The 23754-nt window shown below is 43.9% G+C and overlaps 1 protein-coding gene across 1 annotated transcript; it reads right to left on the minus strand.

Moving 5' to 3' along the window:
- Positions 1-938: 938 nt before the first annotated feature.
- eny2 (ENY2 transcription and export complex 2 subunit) lies at positions 939-2978 on the minus strand. The gene is made up of 5 exons (XM_084444800.1): positions 2889-2978; positions 2326-2403; positions 1996-2066; positions 1609-1683; positions 939-1178 (listed from the first exon to the last, which is right to left on the minus strand). Exons 2-5 carry the CDS (start codon positions 2391-2393, stop codon positions 1102-1104), a joined length of 291 nt encoding a protein of 96 aa, XP_084300926.1. The 5' UTR covers positions 2394-2403; positions 2889-2978; the 3' UTR covers positions 939-1101.
- Positions 2979-23754: the final 20776 nt, after the last annotated feature.

Raw genomic sequence — 23754 nt, forward strand, 5'->3', positions numbered from 1 at the left:
AACCAAACACAACAAACCCAAATCATTTAATGGAGTTCGCTGACCAAACGAAGAAAACTACCGTGGAGAAACAACTGCCCTCCCCTCCCCCCAAAGACCTTCTGGTGACTCGGAGTTCAACGAGGAGTCGTGTGTGCTGCGTTTTAAGACGGCGTGCCAGGCAGGACCGTACAGGCGCTGGAATAACAAGCCAGTCGTCGCACCGAGGTCATAGCTCGGCAGCGGCCTAACACGTGTTCTTCGTCTCCTCCCGCCGTCGTCGGCAACTCAGGTTTCCCGCCGCGCCGGCACTGCCGGGCCCCCTCAGGAATGCACGCCGCTCGCCGCTCCTTGGAACAATCCCCGCCGCCGTTTCTGGAGGACCGGACGCGTCCCCCAGTGCGTCCACATGAGCTCTCCGTCTGCCTGTGAACAGGGCCACGCGCGTGTTTATCTTTTCGAGATCTCACCCCTCGCTCTCCCCCATGTCAGGAACCAAGTGTTATTGTAGGAAGCAAAGCAGCGACGGGGGCCGACAATATGGGAACCTGAATGTTTGGACTGAAGCACAGGGGACGCGTCATTCAGTCACAGGCTCCAGAGCACTGTATTTCATGTTGCCATGGCAAATGGCGCATATATAGAGACACGTTTGACTGTGTGTACGAGGACTTAAAACTGGGACCATATCTGCAACTCTTCTCAAAACATTTGTCGCCGCCGTACCCTGGCCCATTTTCTGAATCAAAACCTAGCTTGTGCAGCACTGTAAACCCTTTGAGAAAACTCACTCCGGTCCCCTGTCCAAAATCCCTGAGACAGGTCATACTGCCTCTAGAACGCCTTTCAACACTAGCCCACATTTCTGTTCATTACTCTGAACTAGACTGTGGCTGGCATCCGGGAACAGTCCCTGGTCTCCCAAAGTCAAAATAACAGCTGGGAGAGTAAAACAAACAAGGTATTTAATGGACATCAATCAAACAATCAATTTACAAAATCTGGATCATGATGAAATACAGCATCACAGGTTGGCATAATGGTACGACAAGACATAAAACTCTACGGTTCCCATAGACAGCAATGTTCCGGAACAGTCCAGAGCATCGCAGACGCGTCCACTCAGCAGGTGGCGTGCTGAGCCAGGAAGGCTCTGATCCTCTGGAGCAACTCCTTCTTCACACTGTCAGGCACCAGGGCTGAGGATAAACAACATTTACACAAAACAAAATACACAACTTTATTTATACAATTCTCATTGAGGTGTCTACAAACCTAGCTCATCACACATGAATGATTGTAAACGCTGGATAGTAGCAGCGTAATAATTTATTTTCTGGCATTGCAATAGCTGAGCATTTCATTGTACCTGTATCTTGTACTTAATAATAAACATTAAATGACTGAATCCTTGAAGTGAGATAGTAATAGCCATCTACTGATAAAATAGCACTGTTCTAGAAGTCGACCCAACAGTAATAGCATATCAGCTACTGTAGCTATGCAGATGAATCATGTTCTGATGAACATGTCCCTCATTTAGTGTCCTTACATGCAATTTATTTCAGATGGTCGGATATTGACAATTTACAGCTAATGCCTTCTTTCATTCATTAAGTCATTCAATACCTCTTCCTTTGGGGGTGATCTCCACCACCAGGTCCTCCACGGTGACATGCTCCAGGCCCTTCTCTTTGATCACATCTGAAACATGGACGACCATCAACATTACGAGCATCATGTACGACTGGGCCCGGTGGCCTCCTCTACTGCAGCTAGCTGTAGCCATGTATACTGGCTCCCTCCTACTAGTCCCTCCTGTACGTACGTATGTCTATCTGTATATAGCTCTCTGTCTGTTTCTAGCTATGCATGTATTTATACTACGTGTGTGTGTGTGTGTGTGTGTGTGTGTGTGTGTGTGTGTGTGTGTGTGTGAGAGAGTGAGTGTGAGTATGAGAGAGAGAGAGAGTGTGTGTGTATGAATTAATTAATCAATGAATGATCCACCTTTACCTTTGCAGTGGGCCCTCATCTGGTCCTTCCAGCCACACTCGGTGAGCTTGGCTCTTAGCAGCTCCTTCAGTCTGGGCAGGAGGACAGGCATCACAGTGAGCAGCCTACTATCACACTGCTGCTCAGTACTTCTCATATCCTTTCCCTTCATGTCAAATTCTTCCCACTCCCTACTAAAGGCAACCACTGATCAAACACACCTGGATAGATAGCAGCCCCTTGGCTACCTCTTTTAGCTTACGTTAAACTGCAAAGATTTCACATAAACCCAAGCACTGGGTTGAGCTTAAGTGATTAGCTAACGTAAGTCAATGTGGGGCATATTCTTACCTCTCCCGTTCTCCCATCTCTGTTAGCTTCTGATTAATTGTTGCCCTCATTCTTGAATCTTTGCTCATATTCTTGAACCTGCGTGATAAGAAAAAGTAATACCATAGCCTGCTACCTCCGTCTATTTTGGGCTAACGTTAGCTTGTTCGCCATCTGGCAAAATTAGAGCAAATTCGGTCCAGATCAGCTGGCTAACAAATTAAATGGATAGCTAGCTAGTAAGCTTATAGCATCTGTCGGCAATAAAACATTGATTCTAGCTAAAGGTTATTGACGGTGATGCTGGCAAATGAGCTTGTTCAAAGAAGCCAGCTAGCTAGCTAGTCCTAAAAAATATCGCACCGAAATGTTCTGATTCAAACATTGACTTTGCTAGCTAGCCACAGACACAAGCAAGCTAACGTTAGCTTAACAGGCAGCTTTTAGCTAGCTAACTGGCAAACAAATTAATCTATTAATCATCCAGCTAACGTTATCTAGCAAGTTATATCGGTGGCGTTAGTAGCAATGTATCCACTTTATTGTAGAAGCCATCTAGCTAGATACTAGATAGTACCACTTACCCAAAACTGTTGACAAAATGTGCATAATGTGGCTATATCTGTATCTACCACATTAGCGAACCTGGCCCTGTAAGTATTCCTACATTGAATACTGACCCCCAGAAAACAGATTACGAAGAAAAAAGGTTCCTACCCACGCACCCATTCTTGAAAGTGGCGCACCTCTCTCTACTTACCACACGATGGCGGCCTTGGTTAGTTAAATATTTGGAGGAGAGAGAAATAATTTACTATTATATCATCATGTATAGAGTCCTCTGCGAGCCTATGGCTATTTTCTGCATTGACAAAATGGACAAAGCCCTATTGTTGGCCTTTGTAAAACCCGTGGCTTTCAAAAAATGATTGGTTCCACCAATCCAGTATTGCCATGCATCTAGTTATGTAATTTAATTACATGTCTGAAACTATCTTCCTCAAGGGAAAGTGAAGACAAAAACTTGTTCCCTCCTTCTATCAATCAGCAGGATAATCAGTCAATTTGCTTCCCTCTCCAGCTGTGGGCTGCCTCCTTGTTTTCAATGAGCAGCACTATCTTCTCCCTCCCCTCTGGAAGCCAGTCCTCCTGGGCACAGACCCCTGCCAGTCAATGGTCAGCTGAGCTTTGTCAGGTTGCCAGATAATGCCCTCCTTGCATTATGTAGTTGTATGACTGTGTGTGTGTGTATGTGTGTGTGTGCGCGCGTGTGACCCTATAAATCCTCAGTCCATCCCATGAGGGAAGTGCATGGATTAAGAAACAAAAGACAGTTTAGGGTTCTCTCTACAAAATAAAGGTTACTACATTTAAATAATGCATGCACGGTTGTTACACTGCAGGCTCTGTCTGTGAGCTAAGCTTCAACTTGTCCTCTAGTTGGAATCGGGCTTTAAAAAACACACACGTTCCATAAGACGAACTTCCAGCATGCATAAGTCTTGATATATATTCAAAACTCTCTTTAATAAAGTTCAGTCCTTAAGAGACCACATCAGCAGTGGACGGGACTTTTGTGCCTTATTAGGCTACTGCATGTGTTATTGGAAGGAGCAGACTACTACTGCCCTGCTCAGCTTCACTTGAATTAAACTCGTTGCAAACTCCAGGGATCCTCAACTACTTTTAATTGCCAGTGTTCTATTGACTTTTAAGAGGTCACACCCCAGTTGAGTGGAATCCTCCCTAAATTGACAGGCAGGGCTGAGATTCCCCCCGTAGAGGAAGCAGAGCGGGCATTCTTAGGCTGCACATGTTAATCTCAAACTCATACTGTGAGGAAAGTGACGGTTAAACCTCTTTTCCTTCACTGTGAGACAGCTCAGATATAAATTGCATGGTGAAATAAGGGGGTTTGTCAGTGCTGGAGGGTGTCCTGCCTGGCTGACGGTCCTGCCTGGCTGACGGTCAGAAGTGCAGAAGGACAGGTGATGGATGGTGTTTTTGTGGAGCATGCCAGCCGGTCTGTGCATGACAGAATGATTGACAGGTCTATTGGCTGGATGAGCTAAAAACTCACACGTTAACAGGTCTACAGGATAGACAGAGAACATGGGTTTCTGGTGTGTGTGTGTGTGTGTGTGTGTGTGTGTGTGTGTGTGTGTGTGTGTGTGTGCGTGTGTGTGTGTGTCAGAGAACACCTGTCCATCTCTGGACAATCTGAGCTGCTGGCTAGCAGACAGTTCATCAGACTACTACTGCTCTGCTTATTTCCTCAGCTCAGCTGTTCTGTTAGCTGTGAGTACACTTGTGCATGTTTGTGTGTGTCCCACTGTAGACATTAATGGGCCACTGCTGATTGAGGGAGGAACATCTGTGAAACCATCCTGATCCTCTCTCTGAGTCCAAAGCTACTGAGCAGGAAGAGGAGGTGGAGCAGGTGAAAGAGGTGGAGGAGCAGGGAGAGATGGAGAAGGTAGAGAATGTTGGTGGGGGAGGAGGAGGTGGAGAAGGAGCAGGAAGAGAAGGCGGGGCAGATGAAGGAGGAGTGAGGCTGGTAGGGGAGGAGGAGACAGGAGATGGAGGAGGCTGCCATTGGGAGTCCTAGGGAGACCATATAAGTCCCTGTGATGGAGGACAAGGCCCATGGCTACAGGAGACGGCAGGAGCGAGGTCTAAACTCTGCTCCTTAAAAACACATTATTTCACCATTTAAGTTTGAGAGAAAAGAATGTGAAGAAGGAGAATAAGACGTAAGAGACCACTGGAACACTTAATCCTTCAGGAATCTCTGTGGGCCAAACAGGATATGGAAAGATATTTTAGTTCATGCCCATCCCTGAGACACCCCCAGAATACAACCCAGAAAAGAACCCAAAATACAAACCAGAAAAGAGCCCAAAACCAAACCCCCAGATAAGAACCCAGAATAGAACCCAGACTAGAACCCAGAAAAGAACCAAAAATACAACCCAGAAAAGAACCCAGAACAAAACCCAGAATACAAACCAGAAAAGAACCCAGAACAGAACCCAGAACAGAAGCCAGAAAATAACCCAGAAAAGAACCCGGAATACAAGACAGAAAAGAACCCAGAACAGAAGTCAGAAAATAACCCAGAGATGAACCCAGTACAGAAGCCGAGAATAGGACCCAGAAAAGAATCAAGAATAGAACCCAGAGAAGAACCCATAATACAGAAAATAACCCTGAACAGAACTAAAAAAAGAACCCTGAACAGAACCCCAAAGAACCCAGAATAAAACCCAGAAAATTTCCAGTACCCAGTCTCTACCTAGCCTGCTGTATCAGTCAGCTCAGCCTGCTGATGTGCTGATACCAGCTACAGTAGGTAGGGCTTGAAGCTGAGCCATATGCTTGTGTAACCCACACATGCCAGGGTAGGCTTCGAACCCGGGTCTCCTGCAGGACAGACACCATTTTAACCAGCTACGCCGACCAGCTAGCTCTTCATCGGCACGAGTGGAGACTGTATTTATACGGCGGGGGAGTGAGTTTAACCAACAACTCATTACCTACTCGGGACTCACAAGGACTGTTTCACATGGTTACACCCCCCCTCCCAACACATTCCACATCCACAGGGCATCTAGGTCACAGCATCAGTGTAACCCACATGTTTTGGCAGCATACCCAGGGTGGGATTTGAACCCGGTCTCCTGTGGGTCAGACACAGTTTTGACCAGCTACGGCGATGAAAAGCGAGCTCTTGGTATCAGTATTTATACTGGGGGAGTGAGTTTAACCAACAACTCGTTACCTACAATGTACTCACGAGGACTCTGTTTCACTCGGTTACATAAGATGCCACTGTGTGTTGATTTGATTTGATTTATTCACACATACTCATAATGAAATCATACATATATATGCATAGGTATTCTCATGTGTGAACCAGGTCTCCCGAGAAAGCTATTGAAAGCTTATAGAGGGAGCCTGTAAAATAAATTCAAACAGAGCAATACAGGGGAAGCCAGTCAGCGCCAAGCAGTGGACAATGCAATGCATAGGTACATGTAAGGCAAGGCAAGGCAAGGCAAGGCAAGGCAAGGCAAGGCAAGGCAAGGCAAGGCAAGGCAAGGCAAGGCAAGGCAAGGCAAGGCAAGGCAAGGCAAGGCAAGGCAAGTTTATTTATATAGCACATTTCAGTCACAGGGCAATTCAAGGTGCTTTACATGAGACATTAAAAGCATTAAAACAAAAAGCAAGACATTATAGACATTTAAAACAAAAGGCAGGACAAATTAAAAGCATTAAAACAAAAAGCAAGTCATTATAGACATTTAAACAAAAAGCAGGACAAATAGAATACAGGAATAAAAGTTACAGTGCAGTATACTGATAAACATAACTCCTCTTAGAAAGCAGTGGCAAAAAGAAAAGTCTTCAGGCTTGTTTTAAAAGAACCAAGAGTTGCAGCAGACCTGCAGTTTTCTGGAAGTTTGTTCCAGATATGTGGGGCATAAAAACTGAACGCTGCTTCTCCATGTTTTGTTTTAACTCTGGGGACAGAAAGCAGACCTGTGCCAGACGACCTGAGGGGTCTGGATGGTTCATAGCATATGAGCAGATCAGAAATATATTTTGGCCCTAGACCATTCAGTGCTTTATAAACCAACAGCAGTATTTTAAAGTCAATTCTTTGACAGACAGGAATCCAGTGTAAAGACCTTAGTACTGGTGTGATATGCTCCACTTTCTTAGTCTTAGTGAGGACTCGAGGACTCGTAACATACATACATACATACATACATACATACATACATACATACATACATACATACATACATACATACATACATACATACATACATACATACATACATACATACATACATACATACATACATACATGCATACATACATACAATCATACATACTATCATACACAGACATTAAGCTATCTCAGACATGGTAGGGATCTAACAGATTAAATATATGAATTAAAGAGTTTAAGTTTTAACATCTTCTTAAATGTGGAGATGGACTTCAGCACTTTGATGCTCTTGTCGAGCTCGTTCCAGATCTGGGGGCCCTTGCATGCTATGTAGTAGCTAGTTCTTTTCAGTCGCCTCTTTTTTCCAGTGATAAGATGTTTTTTCCTTGTATTGTATGCGTGGTAAGGACTGGAAACAGGAACAAGCTCAGACAATCTTACATTGTTGTTATGTATTACATGAAACATCAAGCATGAGTTCAGATATATATTTAGCTCGGTAAGCCGTAGCAATGGAAGAGGGGACTTGTGGGGGCAGTATAGTTAGACCATGATACAGCTCGAATTATCTCTTTTTGCAGGCTTTCAAGTTTTTTTTAAATAACTGGGAAAGGTGTTGCTCCAAATGACATTACAGTAAATTAAATGTGGTTCAAACAGGGTTTTGTACAGAGAAAGAAGTGTGGGTAGTGGAAGGAAGTGCCGTATTTTGAAAAGAAGACCAACGTATTTGGATAATTTAGATATTAAGTGTTCTATGTGGCTTTTGAAATTTAAGGATTCATCTATGAGGACCCCAAGGAATTTTGTTGAGCCAACTCGAGTCAACTCCTTGTCATTTATATTGATTCGTATGTGGTCCATGTTAGATGCTTTATTATTGGGTTTAAATATAATACAATTAGTTTTATTTATGTTAAGAGATAATTTATTGCATTTAAACCATGCATCTGTTTTCTGTAATTCAACATTTAATAGTTCTTGAAGTTCTAGTGTATTTGTATGTGAAAGGAACAAGTTGGTGTCGTCAGCAAAAATGACCTTATGGAGAATTTCAGATGACTTGACAAAATCGTTGATAAAAAAATGATAAAGAGTAATGACCCTAAGATTGATCCTTGGGGGTCCCCATATTTGATATCCATATTTTGTGAATTAAGATTATTGATATTTACATATCGCTGCCTACCAAAAAGGTAGCTTCTGAACCAGCTATTTGCCGTACCTCTAATGCCATAATGGTCTAGCTTCCCCAGTAAGATATCATGGTCAACTGTGTCAAACGACTTTGAAAGGTCTAGAAAAATGCCAATTCCACAGTTTCCCTTATCAACGGCATCGTTGATTTTTTCGATGAGATCCAAGATGGCCATACATGTTGAGCTCTTTTTCCTGAAGCCATACTGGGAACTAGACAGGATATGCATTTTATCAAAATATTCGCTCAGTCTGTTATGTACTCTCCAATACTTTGGAAAGTGTTGGTAGAATAGAGATTGGGCGGTAGTTACTAATAACATTTTTATCAACAGTTTTATAGATAGGTGCGATTTTGGTTATTTTTGGTACGACACCATGGAGTAGTGACAAATTAATGCAGTGCGCAAGTGGTTTTACAATATGTTTTCCAATAGCTACCAAGATTTTACTGCATATTCCGTCAACCCCTGCTGTATAAGATTTATTCATATTTTTTATTATTTCATTAAGTTCTAACTCATCAGTAGGCTTCATGAAAAATGAGTGCACAAACTGGCCTGGAAGGTAATTCCTGTAGGAATCAGCCTGGGAGTGCTTGATTTTATCTGCAAGATCCTGGCCAATGGAGGCAAAGTATTTATTGAAGTTATGGGTAAGTTGGGGTAGGTCGCTGCTTGCAGTAGCAGGGAGAACAAAAGGCCTCTGCCCCTTGTTGAAGACTTGGTTTAGAACTGACCAGTCCGTTTGGAATCTCCCTGGGCTGCACTTAGATGTTCAGTAAAATACTTGCATTTGCTTTTCCTAATTAAGTGAGTGAGTTTGTTTCTATATGTAATATATTTCTTCTTCTTGTTGTCACTGTTTTTTTTTGAGTAGAGCTTGTACAATTTATTTTTATGTTTGATAGAATTTAGTAACCCTTTGGTGAGCCAGGGGGTTTGGTCGTTATTTTTCCGTGTAGCATTCTTCTCTGGGATGGTTTTGCGAATGGAATCTGTTAATTCATGAACCAGGCAATTATATGCACTATCGGGATCCGTGGCATTGAAAACATCAGTCCATGCTTTGGTCTTCAGGCTTAGGCCTACGCACAGCTGCTGCAGCGTTCTATCATTCAATACTTTGCTTGTAAACTTGTTGTGAGAAGGTGCAGCTTTGCGAGCAAAGTTTAAGAATAAAACAATAGGAAAATGGTCAGATATATCCGACATAACCACGGCAGACTCCAGTTTCGTATTATGAATGTTTGTTACAATATTATCGATAATGGACCTAGATGAATGTGTTACTCTGGTGTAGGTATTAATAGTCGGGAAGAAAGAAGAGGAGTATAAAATATTATTAAAGTCATTTATAATTGTATCATTCTTGGAAAGTCTATATTGAAATCTCCGAGCAGTATACAGTTATTATTCTTCCTGTTCATGGTATGAAGGGTTTCCACTAGTTTTCCCATGAATTCAGATGGACTTTAATCGGGTGGTCGATAAATAACTCAAATGGTAACATTTTTAACTTCATCAATGTTTATGTTGATGAAAAGGGAGTCGGAGAGATCATCATCCACTACCAGGTTATCACAAACATTTACCTGCAGTTTGGAGTTCACATACAAACACACCACCACCTGTTCTGCCTGATCTATTTTTGTGATAAAACGTATAACCCACCAGGTTAAGAGTATCTATGAATGACCTGTCGTTTAACCAAGTTTCCCTGCAGGCAATAACATCAAAATTGCACCCAATAATAGAAAGTAGGGAGGTTAGGTTATCATAGTTTTTAGACAGACTTCTGATATTCAGATGCAGTATGGAAAAGTTGTTACAATCACTTAACCTTTTTAGCTGTTCAGGATCATATGTTTCACAGTTAATATTTAACATACTATCAGTATAGTGCTGAGCGTCTCCATTATCACAATTTAAATTAACCATATCTATCTGAAGCTGTAGTCCTACATTTCCGAGAAGAGCTAATAATCATTCACAAGTGGAGAGGTGCAACAGAAAGCAGGAGGTGGAGAGCACCTGCAAAAGGCTGCTAATCAGCCTACTAATGACCCTCTGCCTGGTGATTTGATAACTAATTCATAATTAAAAGAACTGCAATCTCAACTACCGGTATTGTTACCGTGGAGAAAGGCCTCTATAATTAGGACCCATAATCTCTGCATGTAATTATCCCCCCCCCCCCCCTGGTATCATTAGAAAGTAAATCTCCTAGCTGCTTTATTATGCATGCACATCCAATTGTTTTTAATTGGGAAGGGACATGTTATGTTAGAGTTTTTTTTTTAAGGAGATACCAAAGGCCCCTTCTCTGCTCCCCTCCTCTCTTTTAACTATTCTCTTGTCTTTTCCCTTGCATCCACTCTTCCTCTGCTCTCCTCTCTCCTCCCATCCTCTCCCTTCCATCTTCCTCCTCCTTTCCTCACACCATCTCCTCTCCTCCCAGTTCCTCTCCTATAATCTCCTCTCCATTCCTTTCATCTCCTCTCCTTTCCTCTCCTGTCCTCTGTGCAATTTGGACAAATCCACCCCAGGGATCAATGAAGTACCACAACTACTCTTCTCTGCTCTTCTCTCCTGACCTCTCTGAGACAGCGTAACGCTGGAGACACATTGGAAGTCCACGTCTTGGTTCACATTGCTTTTGCAGATTCTCGCCTTCTTTCTCCTGGTCGACGTAGAGGATAGATCATTGTGATGTCTTATGAGATTATATAATCTGATAATTGCTCTACCACCGTTTTGGTCATACAATGGATGTGGATGGGAACTGTGAAAAATCATTCAAAAAACATGTTAAACACTCAATTTCAAAGACAAGAAACTCACCGAGGTGTGAGTTGGCGTTCTGACATATAATTCGCCATAAAGTAAGATTCTAGTTCATCTGGAAAGGCTTTTTTAAATATTAACATAGAACTATTTATTCGCAGCACATACGTGTAAACTTCCGCAAACTAGGTAGCCTAGCAACATAAACAATAACAATAGCTACCGTAAGTAGTTCCGCTTCCTGAATCCCCTCTGCGGATTGATCTACACATCTACAACGGTCGCTTCAATACAAGTCAATGGATTTCATAAATTGATCAATAAAACCCTACATGATTCATACTTTGCTGCAAATTTGATGTCAGAACACCAACGGACACCAATTACCCCCTTGGTGAGCTTCTTGTCTTTGAAATCGAGAGTTTAACATGTTTTTGAAAGATTCTTCAAGGTGCCCACCCACATCCATTGTATGACCAAAACGGTGGTAGAGCAATTATCAGACTTTCTCAAAAGGGCTAGTTTTGTCAACATTTTGATCTGAACCATTGTATATGATCATAAGTAACCTTAAAACAGGGCTAAACATGCATTTTCCCTTTACTACTCATTTAATACCTGTTAGATTTTGGAACATTTAGCTGATTTGTAGGCTAATGCTTTTAATACGCATAAAAACATATAGGGATGTGATAAATGCTGAAATCGAACAGGGCCCCTGTAATTTAATAGCCCCATCACTGTACGGAGGAACGGTTCCCTGGGTGGAAGTTCATAGTGAAAAGATAGGGGGTGGTAGCCGATGGAGGTGAGGGCCATCTACAGCGGCATAGGCCTAGCTGTTATTAAACACTGAGTTTTGCAGAAGAAAATAAAGTCACTGCCGATCCATGTTGTCAGTCATACACTAGCCCCGATGTGACCTCAGAGATACGCTGTCGATCCTCTAATCTGGGGTCACGTATATAAGGATATAGGAAAGGGTGACCGGACTATTCCAAACGGCGAATTTCAAATCTGACGCTCTCCATGCATTCCTGTAGATGTCGTTTGTCATGTCGGGGCCTTGTCAGGTCGTTTATAGCTGAAATAACCACCGTTATAGCCTATTTTGCACGGTTCCTTCGTTTAGGGGTTTCTGCTTCTTCTTCTAGGCTCTAGCGGAAATAGCGCGCGCTCTGTGCGATACGTCACAGTGCTGCCACCAATCAGTGAATGCTGCAGAGCGCGCGCTATTTCCGGTAGAGCATAGAAGAAGCAGAAATCCCTGAAATGAAGGAACAGTGAGTGGAAAATAGGCTAAAACAGTGGTTATTTCACCTATAAATTAACCGACAAGGCCCCAACATGACAAAAGACATCTACAGGAATGCATGGTGAGCGTCAGATTTGAAATTCGCCGCTTCGAATAATCTCTGGGGTCACATCGGGGCTAGTCATACACTAGACTTTCCTAATGTAGGCCTATTTATCTGCTAGGGACACTTTTGGACTGGCCTATGGAAGGGGGGAAATATGCATAAAAGTCAGACAATATAGACAGCATAGACAATGACCGATAACTTACACTCCAACCCCCAAATTTCTGCGATATGCCCATATTTTCTTCTTTTTCTGAGTGTTGAGGTAGTCAGGGAGTGATGCATTGTACAACTCTGGATATTTTTCCACTTCTTTAATGAATTCGTCATCCGACACTGTGCGCGATGTGTGCGACATGCTGTTCCAGAAATTGACCCAACAACAGCAACAACTCTCTTAAGTTGTCAGGTTGCCAGGTCTGTTTAAACCACCAATCAGAGTTGGAAACTCAGCCAAAGCCATGAAAAGTAGATTGTCACAGAACAGACTTGAAAAGTCAATGCAATCATCATTGATTTTGTATCATGATTGTGATTTATTACTGAAAGCAATGCATTTCTTATTAATTTCGCTTTAATTTACAGTTGGCAATTCAGCCAGCCATGAAAAGTACATTGTCACATTGAAAAGTCAATGCAGTAATCATTGATTTTGTATCATGATTGTGATTTATTATTGAAAACAATGCATTTTCTATTAATTTCGCTTGGTTCATGGGCATACGAAACGAGAAAAAATCGATCAGAACCAATTCCGTACGAAAAGATCGAGCTGGGGACGTACGAAGACTTCAGAAACGTCCTTCGTACAAAGGCACTGTGAACAGCCCCGTTGGATAACACGGCCTCTGAAAAAACTGAGATTCGAAGACGTGTCGAAGATGTGTGCAAGCTGCCAGTGTGTCTCCGGCCTTAGGGTATTTGTAATTCCTGTCATAATTTAGTTACCCACACTGTTCACTCAATCCCCTCTAACTTTATTCCTGTCTCAATCTCTCTAATTGTTCTCTCTCCTTGTCTCTGTCTCTCATTTTCTTTCTCTTTCTCTCGCTCCATCTCATTACCAGGCTGATGCCAGAGGCTCGTCACAAATGCAAACACAGCAGCCCGCCTGGAGCAGCAAGCACAGATACGTGTTATTACTCATGCTGCCATGCGACAGTGCACTAAAGCACTCTGCCAACCCTCTGCCAGCATGATGCTTATGCTTACTGAATGAGGGAGAGAGAAAGAGAGAGAGAGAGACTGCTATCACACTAACATGCCACAAATCCTGCCAGGTTGATTCCAGGCTGTTAATCTCCGTGCCAGCCACTTCATCGTGGAGATGCCTCTGCACCTCTGCGCGAGTCATTAACCATCTGATGTAGAGAGGGGGGAGAAAGAGAAGGGAAGAAAGAGAAAGAGAGAGATGGACAAAGGCTCAATAATGATAGCGAGAGAGAGAGAGGGGGGGGGGTAGAGAAAGAGAAGAGAAGAGGAAAAGAGAGAGGGAGAGAAAAAATAGGGAGGGGGGTTGACAGGGACTTGTGAATGCTGATAAGGAGGGGTGAAGTAGTGCTTGGCTGAGATCGCTGCTGCTGGCCGTCATGTTGGAAGACATATTGTAACCTAGTCCTCTCTGAGCCAGAAAGGCTTCAGAGCTGTAATTTGTTGGTAAGTGGGTGGAAGAGAGAGATGGCGCAGAGACGTGGAGAAATAAATGGAGGTAGAAAGAGAGAGGAAGAGGAAGTGTGCTTGCTCCTGGACTGCTGTTGGACTCCTGACTCCTTCAGTGCGGCAGGTTTCATCAGCAGGAAGGGAGACTGTTCTGATAAATGGTCCACTTGGCGAGACATTTGTCACCACACACATGCGCGCACGCACGCACCCTCACATACACCGCAATGTATCAAAACACTTACACAGCATGTTTAAGCACCAATCTTCACTTCGTGCATACTGAATGTGTACAGTGTGCGTGTATGTGTGTGTGGCAGTAGCAGCATTTCATCAGGATGTCAGAGGTTAAGTAAGAGGCTCTTCTGTTTGCTGCTAGCTGAAGACACTGTGACGACAACAAGACATTCATCACCAAGGCAATGAGCCTGCAAGCGTCCCATAATAAACTATTTATGCCTGTGAAACATGACGTATACCCACCATTTGCAGTGATATGTCCTGATATGAACTGTATTAATCAGAGCTCCACTAGCAGTTAGTTGCATGCGTGATGGTGATGATTTCTGCACGATGTTGGTGAGTGGAGAGTGGTTCTGCATGAGGCAGCAAAGGAGCATCAGTGGATCGGGGAGTTGCACCTAATAGATCCGTTTCCCAGCAGCCATTTTGACAGAGCAGGGTAAACACAGGTGTAATTGATCAAATTAATTAAGGTCCCATTCTATTCCATTCCAGTGAACCAGCATGCACAGTATCGGGACCCTGGCCCACCTAAACCCTGAATGGAACAAGGTCACCTGTGTTTACACTGCAATAGACCAGATCAATCATCTGGGAACATTCATGCTGTGGGTATGGTTACTGCCCATTTTTGGGTGAAGAACTGTGAATCTGAATGGCGGCAAGTTCAAGTGGGCGTGAAGTCCCGCCCTCGTCCCGCCTCGTTTTCACCCAAAATGGTGTCCGCTTGCATGTACTTCCTATTTACAACAGGGGAGGCTCATCCATAGGACAGGGTGGATGGTCCTCCCCAATAATTGAAGAATTATTGATTTTTTTAAGCACCTTCAAATCAATTTCTAAGCACCTAGGATAGCCTACACAAAACCCTATTGCCAATGTTAAAGTCTCAACAGCTCCCAGGAGAAATGAATGGGGGCGCATGCTGAGGTGTAGGGAGGATGAATAGATAAGAATGAACTTTCAAATGCACCCTAACTATCCAAAAATGCACCGTCACATCTTATCTTTTCCATGTAAAAAATTGACTGCTAGGGAGGGCATTCTCCGTAAACCCAATCGGCCAATCATTGGCCACAATAAAATAATAACATACTGTACATCAGATTAGAAGTAGAGGGGGGAGGGTCATGGGATATGCATGATTGAGATAGAAAGATTCATATAACATTCACATTGTATGAACTACCTACTACTACTGCATATCACTTGCAGACTGGCCCAGGCAGATTAACATTACATTACATTACATTACAGTCATTTAGCAGACGCTTTTATCCAAAGCGACTAACAATAATTGCATTTAACAAAGGAAGAGCCAATGTACTACTACTTGCCAGAACTCACAAGTGCATCTTCTTTCTAAAACAAGTGACTAAGAGCATAATCTAGTGCTGAAGGCAAAGTGCAAGAATCGCAATCTAAAGTACAGTGCAATATAATATAATACAATAATATAATACAATAAGTGCTTAGGTGGGAGGATTGTTGTAGTACTTCTTGAAGAGATGAGTTTTGAGCCTGCGACGAAAGATGGGCAGCGACTCTGCTGTCCTAACATCAGTGGGCAGTTCATTCCACCACCCCGGCCAGGACAGAGAAGAGCCGTGACCGTGTCGATCGACCGCAGGAGCCTCGGAGTGACGGGGCAACCAGTCGCCCTGAGGTAGCAGAGCGTAGCGGTCGGGAGGGGGTGTAGGGTTTGACCATGGCCTGTAGGTAGGAGGGGGCTGTTCCTTTCATTGCCTTGTAGGTTAGCGCCAGAGTTTTAAACTGGATGCGAGCCGCTACAGGGAGCCAGTGTAGGGAACGGAGGAGGGAAGTTGTGTGGGAGAATTTGGGGTGGTTGAACACCAGGCGAGCAGCAGCTTTCTGGACAAGTTCCAGAGGTTTAATGGCTGACGCCGGTGCCCCAGCGAGGAGGGAGTTGCAGTAGTCCAGGCGGGAGATGACCAGGGCCTGGATGAGTAACTGCGCCGTTTCATTAGTGAGGAAAGGGCGAATCCTCCTGATGTTGTAGAGCATGAATCTGCAGGAACGTGTGACGGATGTGACATGTGAGGAAAATGACAGTTGGTCATCCAGGGTCACACCCAGATTCCTTGCAGTCCGAGTCGGGGTCACCACTGTGTCTTCAATGGTGATGGCCAGGTCCCGGTGCGGACAGCCCTTCCCCGGGAGGAACAGCAGCTCAGTCTTGTCCAGATTGAGCTTGAGGTGATGTGTCGTCATCCACTCCGAGATGTCAGCCAAGCACCCAGCTATGCGTGTCTCCACTTTTGTATCAGAAGGGGGAAATGACAGAACCAGTTGGGTGTCATCGGCATAGCAGTGATAGGAGAAGCCATGCGAGCGAATGACAGAGCCCAGAGATGTAGTGTAGAGGGAAAACAGGAGAGGACCCAGGACAGACCCTTGTGGAACCGCCGTAGTCAGACTACGCGGTTCCGACGTCGACCCTCTCCATGTCACCTGGTAGGAGCGGCCCGTCAGGTAGGATGCAAACAGGGAATGTGCAGAGCCAGCGATGCCTTACTCCTCTAGGGTGGAGAGGAGGATCTGGTGGTCTACCGTATCAAATGCTGCTGACAGGTCTAGGAGTATCAGGACAGAGGAGAGAGAGTTCGCTCTTGCGGCATGGAGTGACTCCGTTACTGCAAGGAGGGCGGTCTCTGTCGAGTGGCCAGCCTTGAACCCGGATTGGTGGGGATCTAGGAGTTCGTTCTGGTGGAGGTACAAGACAGTTGGTTAAAGATAGCACGTTCAAGTGTTTTGGATAGAAAGGATAGAAGGGAAACCGGTCTGTAGTTTTTGACATCAGAGGGGTCGAGAGATGGTTTCTTTAGGAGGGGGGTGACTCTGGCAGTCTTGAAAGCATAGGGAAAGCATCCTGATACAAGAGATGCATTGATGAGGTGGGTTAGGAAGGGAAGGAGTTCGGGTGCAACAGACTGAAGGAGAGTCGAGGGAACAGGGTCTAGGGAACACGTGGTGGGGCGGTTAGATGTTACAAGGTTGAGGGCCTCGTTGGGGGAGAGGGGAGAAAAGTGGGATAAGGTGGGGCGTGAAGAGGAGGGAGGGGAGAGAGGGTGGGGGGTTTCGTGCACGGAGCGTTGACCGGGGGAGGGGGGAAAGAGGATCTGATATCGTTAACTTTCTTGTCAAAGAAGTTGGCGAAATCATCAGGGAGAAGGGAGGAGTTGGGAGTAGGAGGTGGGGGCTGGAGTAGTGAAGAGAAGGTTTCAAAGAGTTTTTTAGGATTGGAAGCAGAGGTTAGGATTTTAGAGCGTAAGAAAGCAGCTTTAGCAGCAGACAGAGAGGAGGAGAATGTGGAGAGAAGAGATTGGAAGTTAAGAAGGTCCTCTGGGAGCTTGCCTTTCCTACATTTACGCTCAGCTATTCTCAGGCTCCGTCTATCAGTACGCACTGATTCCGACAGCCATGGGGCAGGTGGAGTTGGGCGTGCAGGCCTGGAGGTGAGGGGACAGAGATTGTCCAGAGAAGAGGAAAGAGTAGAGAGGAGAAGATCAGTGGCAGTATCAGAGGGTAGGAGAGAGAAGGATTCAGGGGGGGGGGGGGCGGAGGTGACAGCAGAGGAAAGGTCAGTAGGGGAGAGCGAGCGGAGATGGCTACGGGCGGTAATCATGTGGGTAGGAGGAGGAGTTACCTTTCCCTTTCTTTTATCAAGGTGCCAGCTAGATACTGTGTTAACCAGCAACAGTTAGCTTGTTGTAAGGTAAGAGAACAGTTAGCCTAGCTAACACTTTGGTCTGCTCAACGATTCTGTAGGGCTACAAAAAGCTTTTTGGTCGTGTGTCCATCAACGAAATAGACGAGGGAGAGCGTTTACAGAGAGCAAACTACAATGTTAAAGTGAGACGAAACAGAGCAATCTTTTATAGGGCATGACCCAGCTAGCAGGGAATGTTCCCACAACATTGGGGAACATTCCCAACATGTTCTGCTAATGTTTTCAAATTCTTAGAACATTCTTATAACAAATGATTGCTAGCTGGGGAGTCTGCTACAAGGGCAACTAACCTACAGGGAGTTGATCATGGACTTGATAGCGCACTATGACAGTAGCAGAGCAAAACTGGTAAATCAATATGTCGCTTCAAAGCAAATGGTTAGGGACCAATTACACATGGAAATGTCTATATTTTTGTCAATAGCTCCCATGTCATGTGACCCACACTCCAAATCAATTTCAGATATTGTACTACATTGGGCAAATAGGACAGCTCCTTTTATTTGATTTTAGGGCATGTTCAATGTAATTTTCATATTTGAATGGAAAATTCATCATTTATTTTCCAATAGAACCAATCAAGGGGACAGAACAGCAGATAGAACGTAGTCCCTGTCTCCCTGACTGGCCCAGTTGTAAATGCAATCTCTGGAAATTGTTCATACAAGGAAGGTAAGACTGATCTGATATGTGTGCCACAAGCAGAGAGTCTGCAACATTTTGTCAATTCACAGTATTAGTGTGCTACAGAGACACCAACAGCAAAAGCAAAAGAGACACCTGAAAAGATAAGGGAGAAAATAACCAGGCCAGTTTTAGCCTGGCTTATGTGCGTGGCTGGCTTGTTTCTGTTCAGGACTGGTAGGACGGAAGATAGTCATGCCAATGCAATAGCTGTGAATTGGAATGACATGAAATAATGTCTGATAAATTAAGATATGTCTTGTCGCCTGGACACATCAGTTCAATGCTTCCAATTCTAATCCAGCACAATAAGAGCGGGATAGCCAGTTAGCTCATGAGCTCACAACAACTAGCAGCTTCCATAACATTAATGGTAGCGGTCAGTGGCTAAAGCAGTTACACTGATGATTCCTGTAACATTAGCTATTTTGCTGCAATTGGTTCAACTTCTGGACAACTTTCTGAACAAAGGTATGGGATAAAAAGATTGGAGTGAAAGAATGAACGTGTAGAGGTTTGGGGTATAGTCTCAAAGTCATCCCCACCGGGGCCCCGGTCTCCCCGGTGGGAGTCCAATGCTCTCACTACTACTCTATTTGTGCAGTGGAGATCAGCGAGTTGGTTTTGGTGTCCTTCCTCCAGTCCCTAGTGTGGATTGGGGTTAGAATGAGGGTTGGGTTTGGGACAGGATCTGACCTATAAGGCAAGCAGTAAAGATCGGAGTGAAAGGAGGGTTTGGGGTATAATCCCATAAAGTCACCCCCACCGGGGCCTTGAACCCCAACCTCCCGCATGGGAGTCCATTGCTTTCACCGCTACTCTAATTGTGCAGTGAAGATCAACTGTTTTATTTTGTTGTCCTTTATTTTGGTGTGCTGGGACTACTGCCTCTTGTGGTGCCAACAGAGAAATGCAGGTCAACATTCAACGGAGGGAGGGAGTGATAACCAGACAAACACTATCCTAGGTGCCGTGGCTTACAGCCACACACAAAAATGCCAATGCCTCCTATAGACCGTGTGACAAATCCCTACATCCTCTTGCTAAAATCGACTGTAAAATCCGCATTTTAAAGCAATATAAAAAATATTTAAAAAAAATAAAATAAAAACATATCTTTGCCTCCTGTTTTCCCCAATGTCTTAAGTCACCAGCCTCTACAATTTGATGTCATGGTGCTCTGGTCTATGACACGTCACACCAAAATGGTTGCTGGATAAAGGGTCTACACCTGACATAGCCAGAGGCCTTCAGGCATACACACACACACACACATGGACTGAACTCACGGACTCAGAAACACACACACACAAACACGCACACCCCCCCCCTTTTCCTCTCATTGTAATTGCCTTGTACTGTATTTTGTATGTCGTAATTGTCGTATTGCATTTTGTATGTCGCTCTTTCTTCCTTTTTATCTGTTATTTGTATTGTGAAGCGCTTTGTTAGGAAGCATGATGGCGGCGCTACGCCCGACAGCAGCCAGCCACTCTCCAATTCCTGGCGTTTCTTGTTAATCTGTTTGTTTGCAGTCCTTTGTTTTTGTTTGTCTCCCCTGGGCTGCGCCCCGGGCTGATGTAACAGTTGGTTGGGGGGCGCATTATAAATAAAAATAACATAACATAACATAACATTCAAGAGGCAACATTTCTCTCTGTGTACAACAGGCACAGGGCTAGGTCTCAATCACACAATCAAGTGTACCTCATACCCCAGCCAACCTAGCTGAGAGGTGCTATCAGAGCCTGATTAGTACTGGCAACAGTATACCGTGACCTGGTCTGTAAGCCACTAGAGCAGGGGCAGACAACCAGAGTACCCTGCCCAGTTAGTCAACACTGGCTAACACCGAGTATATAACACAGTGTGAGACAAGGGACTCTCATTTTGATACCAAATATATTGATGTATTTTTATTGTATACTTGTATTTTGTATAATGTATTTTATTGTGATGAGCTGTAATAGACCCTGATATCAATCAAGGGGGTTGATGGGGAGGATATTCAGTTCTGGCTCCACTAATAACGTTTGAGGTGAAGTCAATGATGGGTGCGTTTGGAAATACACTCTGACGCTCTACACTGAAATCAGAGTGCGTGCGTTCTCAGAACCAGAGTGCGCTCTGAATTTTTGAATAAACAAACTTTCCAGAGAAATAAAATGTCCGGTTTGAGTTGTATCCAGGAATTTGTGTTGAATTATTTAATTCAGTTCATAGAACGTTGTGCTAGGCTAGTAATAGAAATGATAGTTAGATGCTAGCTAGCGAGTTATTTGAGTTATCCAGCTAATGTTAGCTAACTTTGGTTAACATAGCTGAATAACCGTAATGGTAACGTTAGCAGATAAGCATGTTAACAACGACCAATAACCTCAGATAACTTTAGAAATAAATTACCTGACCAATAACCTCAGATGACTTCAGAAATTACCTGACCAATAACCTCAGATAACTTTGAACTTACCGATTTCTGTGCATCTTTGAAGAGCTGTCATTTCTGCGGTGACGTTACTTTTGGTGCTCTCACGCTCTGTCTCCCCAACCAGAGTGGTCAGAGTGCGCTCCGAGAGTGTGGCGTTCTGAATAACCAAACGAGACATCCTAACAACGCTCCGAATTTACGAACACTCCATTTCGTGTCAGAGTGCCTATTTCCGAATGCACCCGATGTCACAATGTGAGCTCATCAATCCATCTACTTTGGAGAACACTGGATTAGGCTTTACCAGTTTTATGTGGATCGCAGTATGGAATGGGCTCCAGCCAACCTTTCATGATTAGTTAGCTTAAGGCTTTGTTTGTGTGTGTGTGTGTGTGTGTGTGTGTGTGTGTGTGTGTGTGTGTGTGTGTGTGTGTGTGTGTGTGTGTGTGTGTGTGTGTGCGTGCGTGCGTGCGTTTACAAGAAGAGCAGTCCACTTTTTTCATTGTATTGACTGAGGTGGACAAGCAGGGACATGCTGGGATCTAGATCCAGATCACTCAGGACCTTGACCAGACAGAAGAGCTGTACTGTCTCCAGGGTTGGGAAGGTTACTTTTAAAAAGTAATCCCTTACAGTTACAAGTTACTTGTGAAAAATTGTAGTCAGTAACGTAATCCGATTACCACAATTTAAAAGTAAAGTAAGGGATTACTTTCAGTTACTTTTGGATTACTTTAAATAAAATGTACTGTGTATTTCACCAGATATAAAATGTACTGTGTATTTCACCAGAAATCCTACATTATTTATTATTTTTCTGTGTTCTAGAGCTGACAACATAGCTAAACAGCAGTTTCCCAGCGCCCGCCCAGTTAGAGCAAGTGTTAATGCCAAGAGGTTAGGGTGCGTGTCATCTTGCCTTGGCTAGTTAATTGCAGTCAGCCAGCTCTAAACTTCAGCTCTAATGCATTCTAAGCACCTGTGATTGGCGCTATTCAGCTATACAGCTTGCCAGTGGACACACAGCCTTATATATTATGGATAAAGCACCCACTGACCAGTTTTCCCAGGCAGTTAGTTATAGTTCTTGGAATAATGGTGCGTTCGTTGATAACTGGGAGGTGGCAAATTGCGACTTGCTACTAGGAATGATTAAATATAACGCTGCATGAACTCGCACTTCCTCGTCGCAAATTCGGATATGTTTCTCAGCCTCCAGTTGCCGGCTGATGTCAATATCATATCATCATCGTATCATTCGCTATAGCTCGAATGCACACAGGTCGGAGGTAGGTATTTTTGCCACCTCCGACCACAAACTTGCCACCTCTGACCACAAACGAACGCACCGACAGGCACTATTGAGTGGAAATAATCCGAATGGGCGCTTGGGTCTGGTTTTCTGGTTGAACATTAGTGCTATACTGTAGAAGCCTACTGCTAGCAAATTTAGCTGTCAGTGGAAGTAAGGTTAACGTTAGCTACCCTGACGTTTGACATTAGCTAACGTTAATTTACCGGCAAATGTTTTTTCAGGTTGGACATTGAGTCCTTGGCCGTCGAGGCAGGTGGCTGGGAGGCATAGTTTAGCCTACACTGTGCTGTAATATTGTTGTGGTTCAGTGACAGGTAAATAAAATAAAATAAAAATGCTGGTATTTCCAGGATTTTAATGCACATTGCGGTACTTCTGCCATATGATGCCCGTGCTGCTCGCTGTCTGTCTGGCAGCTGTGGTCCAACGAGCACATCAGTGGGAATCTTGTTGGCGCGCTGCGCGTAATTGGTATTACTAGCCTACTTCTTTTTTTTTTTTTTTTTAAAGCTATTTCGTAAAACTGATGAGGAGGCGAGGGGTGATTGTAATCACGCCTGTAATCCCCGTTACTATGCAAATGTAACTGTAATCTAGATTACATATTTAAAATTGTACTGTAACGGATTACAGTTACTGTTTTTTTGTAATCTGATTACGTAACAGCGTTACATGTAATCCGTTACTCCCCAACCCTGACTGTCTCTGTGTGTAAATGTAAATGTTTTCTCTTGCTGCACATTTGTCCCGTCACGACATGTTTTTCGCTGTGGCTGTTCCCGCCAGTGCGTCAGCCAGATATTGACCCATTATCCTATCCACTGAATTTTTTTTTTTTTAATCACTAACATCAGAGCTCTCACGAGCACTCATCATTGCCTTTTCACAAGCTCCACTCATTGTCAGTAATTGTTAACTCGCCTCTCTCTACACGCACGCACACACACAAACTGCTTAAGAGATGATGCACAGTATTCAGAGATGACACTGTAAAGGTTAACATATTTAAATATCCAGCTCCATTCAGAGGATGACCTGTTTCCCATTAACATTTCTAATAGTATTCTATTAACTGAGCATCATTCATCTGTCCTGTCAAAAAAGACCTGGTTCTTTTTGAAAATTATTTTCATCATATAATATGTACTGTAGCCTAGTTGAGGTAATGTGCATGGCAAATGTTGAAATGGTAGTGTTTGTCTCTCATCTGCTAGCCTTTTTTTTTTTTTTTACCCAGGGCAACCCATTGAGTCCAAGGTCTTATTTTTGATGGTGCCCTGGTTACACA

This window comes from Borostomias antarcticus (assembly GCF_949987555.1).
Source record: "Borostomias antarcticus genome assembly, chromosome: 10".
NCBI lineage: Eukaryota > Metazoa > Chordata > Actinopteri > Stomiiformes > Stomiidae > Borostomias > Borostomias antarcticus.